This window comes from Tasmannia lanceolata, unplaced genomic scaffold (genome assembly GCF_043159265.1).
Source record: "Tasmannia lanceolata isolate RefF3 unplaced genomic scaffold, GAP_Taslan_0.1 ptg000008l, whole genome shotgun sequence".
Taxonomy (NCBI): Eukaryota; Viridiplantae; Streptophyta; class Magnoliopsida; order Canellales; family Winteraceae; genus Tasmannia; species Tasmannia lanceolata.
Genome location: NW_027518685.1, coordinates 64928798 through 64946654, shown reverse-complemented (window position 1 = coordinate 64946654; position 17857 = coordinate 64928798). Strand labels below are relative to the sequence as shown.

At 41.0% G+C, this 17857-nt stretch overlaps 1 protein-coding gene across 1 annotated transcript; it reads left to right on the top strand.

Annotated features, from left to right (window-relative positions):
• The first annotated feature begins 822 nt into the window (after positions 1–822).
• On the top strand, positions 823–5132 carry LOC143885475 (pfkB-like carbohydrate kinase family protein). The gene is made up of 5 exons (XM_077389679.1): positions 823–1070; positions 3203–3613; positions 4005–4142; positions 4248–4364; positions 4819–5132. The coding sequence occupies exons 1-5, from the start codon at positions 885–887 to the stop codon at positions 4954–4956; spliced, it is 990 nt and encodes a 329-aa protein (XP_077245794.1). The 5' UTR covers positions 823–884; the 3' UTR covers positions 4957–5132.
• The last annotated feature ends 12725 nt before the right edge of the window (positions 5133–17857 follow it).

The following is a 17857-nucleotide window of genomic DNA, read 5'->3' as shown; positions in this document are numbered from 1 at the left end:
GGGTGGGCCCAAGAAGAAAAAAGAAGAGTCACTTCCATTTAAGATTTGGCCACTTTTAAGGACCATGTGTGAAACCCCCGTCACTTGGGGCTCCTCTGTTTTTTGTGAGGCATAACTTAGGTTGAATAATGAATAGGAAACCCTAATTCCATTTAACTAGGAAACATTCCATATCTTAGTTTACTAATTAAGAGACTTTCTTTCATTGAGTTTCTAATTTAATTTGGGACAAAAATGCCCCACCCTATGGACAAATTTCATTTGAGGAATCTAGCGTATTTCATGTATTAATATCTTTATCTTACACATGAAATATCCATTTGGAATGAAAAGACCAGGTGGGTTGCCTCCTGATCTTTTACAAGGTCAACAGTCCTGATCACACATACATGTCTCAAGTGAAGATCATAATAGATCATCACTATTGATGTACTGCTTATTCCCATTGATCCCACCCTCATCAGATGATTCTAACCCTTTGGATGTTCTAAATGTCTTTAAGCCGTTGATCTTTGCACTAGAACTAGGCCCACTGGGTCACCTTGTGACGGCCCATCAGATCAACCATCAAGATCACCAAACGCATGTCCTCTTGTTACTTTGTTAGTCAGTCTTAATATAGTAATACATGAGGGTTGCTGGCAGGTGCGAAAAGAAGGCAAAATTTGTAGAACTTCCAAAACCGATACAAAAAATCAGCTATATATAGAGAGATCTGATAGTTTCTTATTTCATCTTAGCAGATGACTCCAAATTAATTACTAAATCCACTTATTTAACTTAATTGTATTCTATAAATACCCAACTCTCGAATCCTCCTCTCTCTCTCTCTCTCTCTCTCTCATTATTTTGTTGTTTTTGTGAGTGTTTGTTGGTGAAAAGAGATGGCGATTTCAGGTAAGAGTGAGTTAGTGGTCTCTTTTGGAGAGATGCTCATAGATTTTGTGCCGGACGAGGCCGGAGTTTCACTTGGAGAGTCTAAGGCTTTCATCAAAGCTCCCGGTGGCGCTCCGGCCAATGTTGCCGTCGCCGTTACAAAGCTCGGTGGAAAGTCTGCCTTCATAGGGAAGGTTAGTCTCTCACTCTCTCTCAATTCCTATGGCGTTTTGGTGTTTTGGTTAGGAGTGCAACTTGGGTTGGGCTCAACCTGAACCCGACGGGTTCAACCTGATTTTTGCGTCCCAACCCAAGCAGATTTAATTTTGGGTTGGGTTAGAGTTGAGGCCTTGGGACCCCGATCTAACCTCCAGCCTCTAATTTTATCTTGATTTTCTTTGGGTTATTGTATTTTCCTGTTTGGCCCAAGGTGAACCCGACTCGGGTTAGATAGGTTGGGTAAGGATTGACCATCCTCAACCCAAGGCTCGGTTTGTGTTAGGGTTGGCCTCAACCAGATCCAACCTGACCCGAGTTGCACCCCTAGTTTTGGTTTGCATGCCAAGGATTTGAAACAGTCAAACAGACAAAGTTAACACGTGACAGTCTTCGGTTTCTAGATTTTGTTATTAGAAAGATCGGACGGCTGAGGTTGGATGAATGTGATAGAACAATAAAGATTGTCTATTAGCAAGACCTACTTTTACTATTTGACGTCTGGAGCCAAAAAAAGTTGGCCCATCTAGATGGATGGTCACGATCGATCGATGGCTGAATTTTCTCGGTTTGATCCTTCTTGTGGGCAACGATGGTTGACCCGCATACAGTGCTCCCTTAGTGACATGCAAATAGAGAAAAGTTCAAACGGATCCACTTCGGGTCTACCTATGTCTTATTATGATCCGTTCAGATCCCATAAGAGTCGGATCTTATTCGGATTGTTTTTAGGATCGTGATTTCTAAGTTTGGGCCCGGTCACGGTCCATTTGTCATGCTCTCTCTCTCTCTCTCTATAGATTAATCATCATTCAGTGCAAAGGATTTGACACCGTCAAAGATAACACGTGACTAGTATGCAGTTTCTATATTTTGTTGCCGGAATGATCGGACGGTTCATGTTGGTTTGATTCTATGGACACATGTTAGCAAAATTTCTGGTTCGTATTGATGAGAGAGAGACAAATTAGTTGACCCATCTAGTGGGCCCAACATTGAGAAGCCATAGAAAGTCGCTCCTGTTCATTTACTCTCACACTAATGGACGGTCACGATCAATCCCATGGCTGAGTTTTCTAGGCTATGGGTAGCATGATATTTGGATCCTTATTGTGGGCCCACTATGGTTGACCTCCCTTAGCTAGATGCAAATAGATAAAAATCTAAAACGGATCCAATTGGATACCTATGTCTCGTTGGGATCCGTTAAGAGCCCATAGTTTTTTTTATTGGATCATGCTTTCTAAGATTGGATCACGATCCATTTTGAATGGGACCATCCATGGAACTGTCCTAGGTCCTATTTTCGTTGTACATAGTTAGAGCTTAGGAGAGTGAAGAGAAAAAAAACTCGAGAGAAAGAGAATTGTGTGGTTTTTTTTAAGAATATACCCCTTATTGAATAGAGAAATGATCGAAAATGTGAAGGGTATTTTCGTACATTATCTGTGACGCTTCATCAAATTTTGTGGCTACATCTATATCACGATTCAAAATAATTTCGAACCTTAGGATATCGGCCCAATGGATGCATCCAGATCATATATCCATTAACATCCGAGTCCAGATCCGATCCATTAACATCCGAATCCTTTGGATCCATTAGATTGTCTCTAGGTCCATTGACACTCCAATAGAGAACGGTGGAAATGATAGAAAGAGTGCACAGATTGTCTCTAGGTCCATTGACACTCCAATAGAGAATGGTGGAAATGATAGAAAGAGTGCAAATTTCATTTTAAAATTAATTCATGTGTTTGTTGATGACTAACTTTGTTATTAATTTATGCAAAAAACAAAATTTTCATGAAGAAGGCCGGTGTTATTTAATCTTTTATACTTTAACACTCCCTCTCAGGTGTGGCTCCTGTTTTTAGGGTTGGCCTATACGTGGCACATGTAGCCCCTATTGTGGGTTGGCCATTACATGTAGAATTTTAATATCAAGGAGTTTTGAACTATACTATGTGAAACAACCAATTACTCCAAAAGCTTAAGCTGTTAGAGAAGGCGTTATTTAATCTTTTATACTTTAACACCAGTACCATTTCCCTTTATTTATTTATATAGAATCAAGTTGTGATCTGATGTTTATTTTTTTCACCTCCAGTTCGGAGACGATGAATTTGGGCATATGTTGGTGGACATCCTAGAAACGAACAATGTGAACACGGACGGTGTGCTCTTCGACGCCGATGCGAGGACGGCGCTCGCATTTGTGACTCTAAAAAAGAATGGAGAAAGAGAATTCATGTTCTATCGTAATCCGAGTGCCGATATGCTATTGACGGAATCGGAACTTAATTTGGGTCTAATCCGACAAGCGAAAATCTTCCACTACGGGTCCATTAGCTTGATTACGGAGCCTTGCAGGTCCGCCCACATGGCAGCCATGAAAGCTGCGAGAGAGGCAGGTCTGATGCTCTCCTATGATCCCAATGTTAGGTTGCCTTTGTGGCCCTCACCGGAGGCGGCCCGCGAGGGGATTAAGAGCATTTGGACGCAAGCTGATTTCATTAAGGTCTCTACACATACCTACTACTTTAACTTAACTCCTCTATGCATGCATAAGTAAATGATATTTTCACCACACCTTTTATTTGTCTTTTGCTAAGGCCATGTTTGGAATGTAGGGAGTTTTTGGAAAATGTTGTAAAAGAAAGGTTTTTCCAAAATTTTTTGCTTTTCAATTGTTTGATTACACTTTCAAAAAAAGAAGAAGATAAACCATTGTAGTTCAAGGCTTATTATTTAAAGGGGCCTTCAATTTATGATGATATCCCTCAGAATAAAGTGTAACCTGTTTAGATTGTGCAAAGGAAAAAAATTTCTCAAGAAAGTTTTATTGCTAGAAAAGTTTTTCCTTGTGCTAATTGGTTAAATATGTAATTTCTTCTTATTTGACGGCTCAGATTAGCGATGATGAGGTGACTTTTCTAACCAACGGCGGAGATGCTGAGAACGAAGATGTTTTGAAGTCGCTCTGGTATGAAGGATTGAAGTTGCTCGTGGTCACCTACGCAGAGAAGGGTTGTAGATACTTCACTAAGGTTTTTTTTTTTTTTTTTCCTCTTATTTTTTGTTTTTTATTTTGATTATTTTAAATAAGGAAAATCATAATTTTTTTTTCTTTTGGAATATTTGTAATTGTTTAGAACTTCAAAGGAAAGGTGAATGGATTTTCAGTGAAAACAATAGACACAACAGGAGCTGGTGATTCTTTTGTTGGTGCCCTTCTATGTGCTCTTGCCAAAGACAGTTCCCTATTCCAGGTATATTTTTTACCCAAACTTCACATTATTAGAGAATAGAGTTCCTTAGGTGCCCTCATATAAGCTTATATGAGGTAGCTCTCACAAAACATAAGGGCCCACATTGTTAGGATGATCCGAAGCATTCATCATAGATAGGTTGTGTACAAAAAATCAGCTCCATCGGATCATCCTAACCCCTCAGGAACTCTATTCTCTTATTATTATTATTATTATTAGGGAATTACTAGGGTCCATCACAAAAGGCATTTCAAGGCATTTCAGACCGGCCACCTCGTGAATGAAGACAACAGCTTTTGTCTCCATTTCAGAATATGCGACAGACAAGTCGCGAAATGCCTTTTGCGATGGACTCTAGCAAATCCCTTCTTACTATTATTATTATTATTATTATTATTATTCTTGTTGTTGTTGTTTTGTTATTGACATAATTATTTTAATTATGTGATTAAAGGATGAAGGGAAATTGAAGGAGGCTTTAACATTTGCGAACGCATGCGGAGCGCTAAGCACGATAGAAAAGGGAGCGATCCCGGCCCTTCCCAGCGCAGCACAGGCTCATGAGCTCATCGCGAAATCTAAGGGAAAGTAAATATTTGTTTTAAGATTACACTAGTTCCAAGCTTCAGGTTTTATTTAAGAAATAACAAACACTTTTCTTCATTTTCTTTGGTAAATTAAATGGAGAAAGATGCTGCTGGTGGCCGGTCTTGTTTATAACAGGATGTTGCTACTCTTTAGTTCAATAAAATTGTTTTGTTTATATAATATTTTATTTCCTTTATATATATATATATATATATATATATATGAGAAAACTATTGGTGCGCTTAAGCTCACCGTTTTTTTGGTGCGCTTAAGTTGTTATAACACCTCCCATTCGTTTACATGTTTGGGTCCCGCTGGGGCTTTAGCGGGACCCAAACATTTAAACGAATGGGAGGCGTTATAACAACTTAAGTGCACCAACAGTTCTCTCTCTCTCTCTCTCTCTCTCTCTCTCTCTCTATATATATATATATATATATATATATATATATATATATGAGAAAACGGTTCCTACACACATGTGTAGATAAGTTATCTACACACTAGCTTAAAATAGAGTGGGGGCCACATTATTTGGGTGATCTAAACCATTCATTTTTAAGGCCCTCACATAGATAGGGTGTCCACAAAAAATCAAATCCATTGGATCATCCTAACCATTCGAACTGTGGAGGCATAAAATGGACTAATTTGTGAAGGTTTAAAGACATTCATTTTACCTCCACAAATCGTAGGGTTGGGATGATCCTATGGATCTGATTTTTTGTAGACACCCTATCTATGTGAGGGCCTTTAAAATGGATGGCTTGGATCACCCAAACAATGTGGGCCCCCACCGTATTTTAAGCTAGTGTGTAGAGAACTCTCTACACATATGTGTAGGAACCGTTTTCTCTCTCTCTCTCTCTCTCTCTCTCTCTCTCTCTCTCTCTCTATATATATATATATATATATATATATATATATATATATATATATATATATAAGAAAACTGTTTTCGTAGGGTTGGGTGGAGGTTAAAAATTGACAAATTTGTGGAGGTTAGGATGAATGCTATGGATCATCCAAATAAGGCCCACATGATTTTTTTGAGGGGCAGATAAGATATTTGCACAACCCCACGGAAATATCTTATCTGCCCCTCAAAAAAATCATGTGGGCCTTATTTGGATGATCCATAGCATTCATCCTAACCTCCACAAATTTGTCAATTTTTAACCTCCACCCTTCCATGGAGCTGATTTTTTGTGCACACCCTATCTACACCCTATCTATGTAAGGGCCTATAAAATAAATGCTTTGGATCATCCAAATAATGTGGGCCTGCAGAAACAGTTTACCGATATATTATTTACCATGTCTTTCTTTTCTTCTAGAATATGAAAAACAAATAGGTTTTATTAAGGCGCTATTCGTTTTAGATTATGCCAGCTCATTCAATCCAAAACCTATTATTGGACTCAAAATGAACGACAACGTAATTTGTAATTTTGAGTCCAATAATAGGTTATTTTGGATAGACATAATCTAAAATGAACATGGCTTAAAAGATAATTCATCATGCTTAAAGCAAGATTATATTATGTTTAATTTTGGAAAAATTGTTAGAAAAATGCAAAGTTTTGGTTAAATTGTCAAGTAAGGGTACGTTCTTTTTATTTGTGAAATAGAGGCTGTCAGTGCTTTTAGAAATCCCAAAGGACAAGAATACCCTCCCTTCTATTTTTCCCTTCACCTTTTTAGCTCACTTCCCTATGCATTTTCACCTACCCTATCACCTTTTTAGCTCACTTCCCTAATGGTTCCGAGATATAAAATGTGGTTCCCTAGTGGTTCCCTAGTGGTTCCGTGGTAGAAAATGTGGTTCCCTAGTGGTTCCGGGGTATAAAATGTGGTTCCCTAGTGGTTCCGGGGTATAAAATGTGATTCCTTAGTGGTTCTGGGGTGTAAAATGTGATTCCCTAGTGGTTCCGGGGTGTAAATGGGGTTCCCTAGTGGTTCCGAGGTGTAAATGGTGGTTCCATAGTGGTTCTAGGGTATAAAATGTGGTTCCCTAGTGGTTCCGAGGTATAAAATGTGGTTCCCTAGTATAAAATGTGGTTCCCAAGTGGTTCCGGGGTAGAAATTGTGGTTCCCTAGTGGTTCCGATGTATAAAATGTGGTTCCCTAGTGGTTCTGTGGTAGAAAATGTGGTTCCGTAGTGGTTCTGGGGTTATAAATGTGGTTCCGTAGTGGTTCTGGGGTATAAAATGTGGTTCCGTAGTGGTTCCGGGGTATTAAATGTGGTTCCCTAGTGGTTCCGGGGAATAAAATGTGGTTCCGTAGTGGTTCCGAGGTATAAAATGTGATTCCCTGGTGGTTCCGGGGTGTAAATGGGGTTCCCTAGTGGCTCCGAGGTATAAATTGTGCTTCCATAGTGGTTCCAGGGTATAAAATGTGGATCCCTAGTGGTTCTAAGGTATAAAATGTGGTTCCCTAGTGGTTCTGTGGTAGAAAATGTGGTTCCGTAGTAGTTCCGGGGTATAAAATGTGGTTCCGTAGTGGTTCTGAGGTATAAAATGTGGTTCCGGGGAAAAAATGTGGTTCCCTAGTGATTCCGAGGTATAAAATGTGATTCCCTGGTGGTTCCGGGGTGTAAATGGGGCTCCCTAGTGGTTCTGAGGTATAAATGGTGCTTCCATAGTGGTTCCAGGGTATAAAATGTGGTTCCCTAGTGGTTCCGAGGTATAAAATGTGATTCCCTAATATAAAATGTGGTTCCTAAGTGGTTCCAGGGTAGAAATTGTGGTTCCCTAGTGGTTCCGAGGTATAAAATGTGGTTCCCTAGTGGTTCTGTGGTAGAAAATGTGGTTCCGTAGTGGTTCCTAGGTATAAAATGTGGTTCTGTAGTGGTTCCTGGGTAAAAAATCTTGTTCCCTAGTGGTTTCGAGGTATAAAATGTGGTTCTGTAGTGATTTCGGGGTAGAAAATCTGGTTCCCTAGTGGTTCTGAGGTATAAAATGTGGTTTTGTAGTTGTTTTGGGGTATAAAATCTGGTTCCGTAGTGGCTCTGGGGTATAAAATGTGGTTCCCTAGTAGTTCCGAGGATATAAAATGTGGTTTCCTAGCTGTTCCGAGGTATAAAAAGTGGCTCACTAGTGGTTGCTATGTATAAAATATGGTTCCCTAGTGGTTCCGGGGTATAAAATGTGGTTCCCTAATGGTTCCGGGGTACAAAATGTTGTTCCCTAGTGGTTCCCTGTAGTTCCGAGATATAAAATGTGGTTCCCTAATGGTTCCGGGGTATAAAATGTGGTTCCTTAGTGGTTCCAGGTTATAAAATGTGGTTCCGTAGTGGTTCCGGGGTAGAAAATGTGGTTCCCTAGTAGTTCCGGGGTATAAAATGTGGTTCCTTAATGGTTTCGGGGTATAAAATGTGGTTCCCTAGTGGTTCTGGAGTAGAAAATGTGGTTCCCTAGTGGTTTCGGGGTATAAAATGTGGTTCCTTAGTGGTTTTGAGGTATAAAATGTGGTTCTGTAGTGGTTCCGGGGTATAAAATGTGGTTCTGTAGTGGTTCCGAGGTAGAAAATGTGATTCCCTACTGTTTTCGGCGTATAAAATGTGGTTCCGTAATGGTTCCGGGGTATAAAATGTGGTTCCCTAGTAGTTCCGGGGTATAAAATGTGGTTCCATAGTGGTTCCGGAGTATAGAATGTGGTTCCGTAGTGGTTCCGAGGTATATAATGTGGTTCCCTAGTGGTTCCAGGGTAGAAAATGTGGTTCCTTAGTGGTCCTGGAGTAGAAAATGTGGTTCCCTAGTGGTTCTGGAGTAGAAAATGTGGTTCCTTAGTGGTTCTGAGGTATAAAATGTGTTTCCCTAGTGGTTCCGGGGTAGAAAATGTGGTTCCCTAGTGGTTTTGAGGCATAAAATGTGGTTCGGTAGTGGTTCGAGGGTATAAAATGTGGTTCCCTAATGGTTCCGAGGTATAAAATGTGGTTCCATAGTGGTTCCGAGGTATAAAATGTGGTTCTGTAATGGTTCTGAGGTATAAAATGTGGTTCCCTAGTGGTTCTGAGGTATAAAATGTGGTTCCCTAGTGGTTCTGGCATATAAAATGTGGTTCTCTAGTGGTTCCGGGCTAGAAAATGTGGCCTAGTGGTTCCGGGGTATAAAATGTGGTTCTCTAGTGGTTCCGAGGTATAAAATTTGGTTCCCTAGTGGTTCCGGGGTAGAAAATGTGGTTCCCACGTCGGGCTCGTATGGGCCGGGTCGACCCGCGTGTCACCCGGATTTTTGCCGTATTTTTTAAGATGTTTTTGGAAAATGATATCCGCACTCCCGTATTTTGATGAGGACATTCCTCACTTTATTAAAAATACGGTATGGCCCGCACCATAGGATGATCCAAACCGTTCATTAGATGGGCCACAGCCTAAATAGGTTGTGCCCTAAAAAGCATTTCCGTAGGTTTATCCTAACCCTTTGATCAAAATGTTAGAGGGTTGGGCCTAACCCTCTATAGATCAGAGGGTTAGGATAAACCCATGGAAATGATTTTTGGGACAACCAATTTAGGCTGTGGCCCATCTAATTGACGCTTTGGATCATCCTATGGGGGGCCATACCGTACTTTTAATTAAATGAGGAGTGCCCTCATCAAAACACATTAGTGTGGATAACATTTCCCTTTTTTATGGGAATTTGCTAGCCACCTTTGCCGAGGAAACTTCTCGGCTTGTGGCCCATCCTTTGATGCAAAGATTGGCAGAAGTAATATGGGTGCAAAGGTGGCTAGCAAAAGCATAATTGCAAAAAATAGTAATCATTACTTGCAAAAAATTGTAATCATTACGGATTTGTGGCTGAAGTGCTAAGTTTTAAATGAAAAATTACAAAAAATGGAAGCAAAGTATTAAAATTACGAAAAAAATACCAAAAGGATGCACTTACATATGACAATTACCGAACTATAAAGTTTGACTGTTGTAGACACCCCATTTTGACCAGACCCTAAAATCCTCAAAATCGAATAAAGTTTTGAAGTCGAATAAGATCCTGAGATTGAGCGAATTCCCAAAATTGAGCAAAATCTCAAAATTCTCGAGGAGCTGAGTCCCGAGTAATTGATAAACCTGAGGAGTCCATTTGTGGTTAGTCTTGTGAAACTTTTCAAGGCCTCAATCCCCATACTCATCTTCCCAAAGTTCAAAATTTTTTTTTTGCAAAAGACCCCTGGTTTTGGTAGTGGCACTCCATTGGGTTTCCTGTGTTTTAGTGTTTATGCGCGCACCATATTTTGATTTTTACGCTAACTCGCCCTGTCGTAATGTTTAAGGGGCTATTAAGGGGTTATCACATTTCCCAGGATAGCCCTCGCAAGCTAATTAAGGAAGAAAGACAGAGGAGTTAGTGCGATTATTAAAATATAATTGTGCTTAAATCATTGCAAAGGATAAGTAACGATATATTTTGTCCCTTACCCTTTGCCAAAAACCACCCCTTTGTTGCAAAAATAATAATATAGAATTCATTAGATGGGGGCGGCCTCATGAAAGAAAAGGGGGCAGAATATATCATTTCCTATTTGCAAGAGGGTTTTTTTGGAACATTTTATTGCTTCCTCTACAAGCAATAAGCAAGGACCATAGGATCAAAAGGGGACTAGGTGTAGGGTAGTGATTGAGGAGCATGCCTAAAGTTCTAGGTTTTTCTACAAGGGTGGGGATGGTCCAATTCATCAAAAAGGGGAATGGATGGCTGAGATTAGAGGAGGGTTTCAACCCTAGCTATAAAAATAAAAAAAAAGAAGTCTCGTGGGTAGAGAGGAGAGCCCCATTTTCTAAGAGGAGAACAAGAACAGAGGAGGAGATTTTTCTAAAAAAGAGAGGAGAGAAGCAGAGGAGGGAGAAAGGCCAAACAAACTCCACCACCACCATTAACCACCACCCTCCACCAAACCCTTTTCCCTCAGTCACCGCACTCCAACCTCCTTCTCCATCCATTCCACGGCCATCAATTACCTCCACCATACCCCTCTCCGACTCAGACCCATTTCCGGCCATTTCGTCGGAGTTCCGACCCTACCTCCACCATCTTCCCCATCCCACCGACACCACCAAAGAAAAAAAACAACAATAGAGGAGCTACAGAGAGGGAGGAGCAGAGAGAGGGAAGAAGGATCTTCATCTTGCCGCCACCTCCATCTACGCCGTCAACCACCATCTTCTCCACCCTCCTCTACACCACCACCCTCAGCCACCTCCATTTCTGCAACCATCACTCTCAAACCCATTTCATTTTTTTTTAAAAATCTTTGAAAACCCACGACCTTCTCCGACCACTACCTCCACTAGCCGCCACCCTCTCCTCAAACCACCGGCCACCCAACTCTTCCACCACCAAACCCTCTTACCTCAGCCACCGTACTCCAAATCCGGCACCACCACCTCCACCACCTCCACCTCCATCTCCACCCCAACACCACCCTTCGAAAACCCTCCTCCATCTCCACCTTCACCTTCCTCAACCCCCAAAACCGAAACCCCTTTTTCTGTACCTCCAAAAACCGAAACCCACATCTACCTTCCCCGTTCCACCATCTCTGCAGATCCGAAACCCACACCCCCCATACCCGATCACCACCACCATCAACGATCGTCTCTGACCACCATCCTCCACCACCTCCATTAATTCCGGCACCATCCCTCTGCAACCCACCCTCATTTGCACCTCTATCTCCACCATTAACGTCCAATACCCTCTCTGCAAGCCCTCTTTTAAAATTAAATCAAGAAAATCTATAGACCCTGTTTGTTTCTCTTTCTCTATTAAAGCCCATCCCATTCCATCGTCTCTGCTCCCCCCTCTCGTTAGATCCCAAAACTTGTTTTTGAGATAAGCAGGGAAGCCTCCCTCATTTTGTTGAAGAATATCAACAGAGAGAGAGGGGTAGAGAGAGAGAGAGAGGTGGGAGATCGGCATATAACATTTGTCATCTCCGAAAACAAAGAGCTGGTTCGGTTTCGGAGCACGGCAAGCATCTAAATCCAAAGTCAGAGTCTATTTTGTCCTAAATTTCAGGTAATTCCATTTTCTTAATTTCTTGTTTCATATATAGAGTGTGCCTGTTATACTTGTTTGATTTCTAAGGCTATTCTTTCCAGCATATCAATTTTTATTCATGGACTCTGCTTCAATTTCCATTCAGTTTCTCATGCTAATCCTCTCGGGTTGCTCAATGTTCCACTCTTCTCTGGATTTCTTGGGATTTCTCGTTTGTTTTTGCTGATTTTTTTAAGAGAAGCGTATATGTGAGCTACTCCTAAATCTATGGGCCTTGTTAGGAAAGGGATATGGATATGGGCATATTTTTTATTCGATAATTGCTTTGAGCTGGAGCTACTCTTATTTTGTCTCCTTCAAATTAGATCAAATTAGATCAATCGGGTACAAAGAACTGAAATTATGCTCAGGTGACTAAGTGCAAAATAAGAAGTGAAATGATTTTCATCGTAATGGTAATGTGGTTCTCCTTGGAACTCCATCATTTAACATTGTTAGTTGTGTTTATTGCCTGCAACTTGTTGATTCTGTCAATTGTCTTCCCTTGGATCATGTGGGAAGTCGGGATAGCTTTGGAACTATGAATATCCAACTCTCTATGTCCACACCACTAGATGCTAGCAGTGCCATTGATCCTATATGTGCTTCTCAGTGCTTTGACAATTTCGGGATCCCCATCGATTTTGGGAACACTCGTCAGGTTTAGGCGACGACGGACGGCAACCTCCTGAGCCAAAACCCCCTTTCGATCAAAAGGGATAAAAATACATGAAAATCAAATAACAAAAATCCAAAAAACATCAAAAAACACTCAAAAGCGTATTTCGAAAAGCTATTTCGAACTACGTTGGCTTGATCCCTTTCCACAGGGTACGTAGGCAACTTGGGATTTTCGTCCCAAGTTCAGTCAAACTTTTTCAATAAAATCATTTAAACCCTTCAAAAAAATCATTTCAGCATCTGACAATATCTTTCAAGCTTTTCCCAAAAATACAAAAACAAAAATGGGCAAGGATGGTGATTACCAGGTCACTCGGAGCCTTCCTTTCATTTCATTTCCGATTTTGATCGGGGTTTTCCGGTTTTATCGGTTTTCCGACATTTTATCGGGTTTTGGGACGGGCGACGACGTAGCGTGGCCCCTTCACAGGGATTGTCCTCGCTGAGCCCAACGATAGGCTATGACGATCGCGAGACTTGTCCGATCTTTAGCGGATCAGGATCACTGAGCTCGATTCCCTTAGAATCGCTCCCTGAGTCTATCGTATGTCCCATTTTCTTTTCCCTGGCATTTTGGGTTTGCGCATACCGTCTATTTTCTGAATCCTTTCTTCCCTCGCATCTTTTAGTTTATCGTATGTTTGTCTTTGGTTCCTTGTGTGTTTACTTTCAGCTTGCTTATTCCTTGTGCGTTTAGTCTCACATGCTTAGCTGTAGATATTTACTGCTTTTCTGCTTATCATATCTGCTATTACTTGCTTAGCTGTGCATGCGGATGTTATTGCTTTCCTAGATGTGATGGGTTAGGAGTAGATGCGGTGAGTTAGGATTTGGATATTTATTTTCTTTTGCCCATCCCCGGGTCATGCATGCTTAGATAGACGTTTCTTCGGGGATACTCGTTCCCATTTCACATGATTTTAGCCCAAAACTCTTCAAAATTAATTAAAAATGGCATAAGAGACCAGGTGCTTGCACTTGGGCGAATTGGGGGCGCTTAACACCTTCCCCATTCATCATCAGGCACGGACTTTTGTATCTCTGGTTATCCGTTGCAACAGAGTATTTCATGGGATCCAGGGCCTACTTCCCTGAATGGCGACTCTTCTTTGTTATAGGTACATCTTGGTTCCGGGCTAGCCCTTGAATCGAGAGGTATCTCATTTATATCGCCACCCATGCTGTGAGTGGCATCATTTCGAGAGTTCCTTGGTAGAGCTCTCCTTCACATTGTGGAGATCTTAGAGGATTGACGTGGGATCTCGTGTCCCTCGCTCACCGTCCTCGGGATCTGGGTCCACAACTATCTTCCGTCGGAAGTCCGAACAAACCTTCAGACTTCCGAATGTAACCAATATTTTGGTTATGTATACTGGCTTCCATTCGGAAGCCAGTAGAATAGGGATAATTCTAAAGATTTTTATTTTCAAATTGAGCAAAAATTCGAAGGATAATAGGGATATACATTGTGATCTTAGTGTCATGCAGGCAACTATAAATTGAAGCTTGATTCTGATGTTTTAGAATAAAAAAATGCAAAGAAAATGGATTACCAAACCCTGTTGTAAATGGCAACCTTCATGATTACCAAACCCTGTTCCAAGAGTCCGACTCGGAAGTCCGACTCTCTCTCCCTCATGATTACCAAACCCTGTTATAAATGGCAACCTTCAAAACCCTTCCATGGAGTTTTCCACGTTAGAAAAGTCTTGAGGAAGAAGAAGGTGGTAGGTGAGAAGGTAATAAGTGCATAAGGATAGCGAGGGTATTCTTGTCCTTTTGGATTTCTAAAAGCACCGACAGCCCCTATTTCACAAATAAAAAGAACGTACCCTTACTTGACAATTTAACCAAAACTTTGCATTTTTCTAACAATTTTTCCATTTTTCTAAAGAGAAATATTCGCTTTAAATTACAAGTGGAGCCCACTAGTTCAATTATCGAAATCATTTATATGTTAGGCCCTGTTATGGATGTGCCATTCATCAAAATCCACTCCCTTTGGACAAAACTAAACCATAAATTTTGGGATGTTAAGGTCCTGTTCATTTTGGATTTTAAGAATCAATTTTGACTCCCAAAACTGATTATTGAACTCAAAAATTAAAGGGAAAATTGTTAGAAAAATGCAAAGTTTTCATTATATTGTGAAGTAAGGGTAGTTATTTCAAAATTATAAAAAAGGGGCTGTCAGGGTACGAAAATAGGCCTTTAGGACAAATATACCCCTTGGTTTTTCCCACTAATTTTAGAAGCTCGTTTCCCTATGCTATTTCACCTACCACCTTCTCTTTTTCTTTCTTCTTCCCCAACCAACTTCCAACGTGAAAAACAACCATTGTTGGATACCTTGGTAGCTCATCCAACGTGAATAACAACCATAGTCTTTTGGAAAAAAAACACCATTACTTGTTTCTTCTTGGTTGATAAACATAGCTCCAAGTATGGCCATTCTCCTCTACTTGAATAGGGTTTACATATTCTTTTCATGTTTTCATGATTTCTTGGGTTTTCATGTTTTTCCTGTTATTTGTGCGTTGTTTTCATGTTTTCATGGTCTAGCAGCTTATTTGTTTGGATATTACCATGTTTATCTTGACCTCTCTCTCTCTCTAACTCTCTCTCTCTCTCTGTGTGTATAGAGAGAAGCCTGATTGGATTCATATGTATACATGGACTCTTGGAACCAATAGTTAGGCTTCGGAACCACAATTTAGTGGTTCCTCGGAGGTTAAATAATGGTTTCATTACTGTAAATTATGGTTCCCAAGTGGTTGGTATATTGTAATACTACTTTATTTGTTGTGAAAGGGATCATGACTGTATCATTAGTGTTTGGAACATATTGGAACCATTACGTAGGCCTTGTAACCACAATTTAGTGGTTTCGAGAGGTTACATAGTGGTTCCAAGACTCAAAATTGTAGTTCCAAGAGTCGAACTAGTGTATGATATATTATTACAGTATTTTAGTGGTTTTAAAAGTCATCATAGACGTATCATTGGTGTTTAAAACCTATTGGAACCATTACTTAGGCCTTGAAAACACAATTTAGTGGTTCGAAGACATCTTTTACCGCTGAACATGGGTTCCCTAGTGGTTCCGGGGTATAAAATGTGGTTCCGTAGTGGTTCTGAGGTATAAAATGTGGTTCCCTAGTGGTTCTGGGGTATAAAATGTGGTTCCTTACTGATTCAGGGGTATAAAATGTTGTTCCGTAGTGGTTCCGAAGTATAAAATGTAGTTCCCTAGTTTTTCCGGGGTAGAAAATGTGGTTCCGTAGTAGTTCTGAGGTATAAAATGTGGTTCCCTAGTGGTTCCGGGGTATAAAATGTAGAAAATGTGGTTCCGTAGTGGTTCCAGGGTAGAAAATGTGGTTCCCTAGTGGTTCCGGGCTATTAAATGTGGTTCCCTAGTGGTTCCGAGGTATAAAATGTGGTTCCGTAGTGGTTCCGGGGTATAAATGGTGGTTCCGTAGTGGTTCCGGGGTAGAAAATGTGGTTCTGTAGTGGTTCTGAGGTATAAAATGTGGTTCCCTAGTGGTTCCATGGTATAAAATGTAGAAAATGTGGTTCCTTAGTGGTTTCAGGGTAGAAAATGTGGTTCCCTAGTGGTTCCGGGCTATAAAATGTGGTTCCCTAGTGGTTCCGAGGTATAAAATGTGGTTCCATAATGGTTCCGGGGTATAAATGGTGGTTCCCTAGTGGTTCCGGGGTATAAAATGTGATTCGATAGTGGTTCCGAGGTATAAAATTTGGTTCCCTAGTGGTTCCGTGGCAGAAAATGTGGTTCCCTAGTGGTTCCGGGGTGAAAAATGTGGTTCCCTAATGGTTTCGAGCTATAAAATGTGGTTCCGCGGTAGAAAATGTAGTTCCGTAGTGGTTTCGGCTTATAAAATGTGGTCCCCTAGTGGTTCCGGGCTAGAAAATATGGTTCCCTAGTGGTTCCGAGGTATAAAATGTGGTTTCCTAGTGGTTCTGGGGTATAAGATGTGGTTCCGTGGCAGAAAATGTGGTTCCCTAGTGGTTCCGGGGTGAAAATGTGATTCCCTAATGGTTTCGAGCTATAAAATGTGGTTCCGTAATGGTTCCGCTGTAGAAAATGTGGTTCCGTAGTGGTTTCGGCTTATAAAATGTGGTTCCCTAGTGGTTCCGGGCTAGAAAATATGGTTCCCTAGTGGTTCCGAGGTATAAAATGTGGTTCCCTAGTGGTTCTGGGGTATAAAATGTGGTTCCCTAGTGGTTTCGAGGTATCAAATGTGGTTCCTAATGGTTCCGGGGTTGAAAATGTGGTTCCCTAGTGGTTCCAGGGTGGAAATTGTGGTTCCCTAGTGGTTCCGTGCTATAAAATGTGGTTCCCTAGTGGTTCCGGGGTATAAAATGTGGTTCCGTAGTGGTTCCGGAGTATAAAATGTTTTTCCCTAGTGGTTTCGACTTATAAAATGTGGTTCCCTAGTGGTTCCGAGGTAGAAAATATGGTTTCCTAGTGGTTCCGAGGTATAAAATGTGGTTCCCTATTGGTTCCGAGGTATAGAATGTTGTTCCCGAGTGGTTCCGGTGTATAGAATGTGGTTCCGTAGTGGTTCCGACGTATAAAATATGGTTCCCTAATGGTTCCGAAGTATAAAATTTTATTCCGTAGTGGTTTCGGGGTGAAAATTGTGGTATCGTAGTGGTTCCGGGGTGAAAATTGTGGTTCCCTAATGGTTTCGAGCTATAAAATGTGGTTCCGTAATGGTTTCGCGGTAGAAAATGTGGTTCCCTAGTGGTTCCGGGCTAGAAAATATGGTTCCCTAGTGGTTCCGAGGTATAAAATGTGCTTCCCTAGTGGTTCCGAGGTATAGAATGTTGTTCCCAAGTGGTTCCAGTGTATAGAATGTGGTTCCGTAATGGTTCCGAGGTATAAAATGTGGTTCCCTAGTTCTTCCGAGGTATAAAGTTTTGTTCCGTAGTGGTTCAGTGGTAGAAAATGTGGTTCCCTAGTGGTTCCGGGGTCAAAATTTTGGTTCCCTAATGGTTCCGAGATATAAAATGTGGTTCCCTAATGGTTCCTTGGAAGAAAATGTGGTTCTATAGTGGTTTGGACTTATAAAATGTGGTTGCCTAGTGGTTTCGACTTATAAAATGTGGTTCCCTAGTGGTTCCGGGGTAGAAAATATGGTTCCCTAGTGGTTCCGAGGT

What these genes read in the sequence shown, in the direction of transcription:
- LOC143885475 (XM_077389679.1), top strand. Translation starts at nt 885, where the DNA reads ATGGCGATTTCAGGTAAGAGTGAGTTAGTGGTCTCTTTTGGAGAGATG. An exon ending in AGTCTGCCTTCATAGGGAAG is followed by an intron (nt 1,071 to 3,202) that starts GTTAGTCTCTCA and finishes TTTCACCTCCAG; the next exon opens with TTCGGAGACGATGAATTTGG. An exon ending in GTTGTAGATACTTCACTAAG is followed by an intron (nt 4,143 to 4,247) that starts GTTTTTTTTTTT and finishes GTAATTGTTTAG; the next exon opens with AACTTCAAAGGAAAGGTGAA.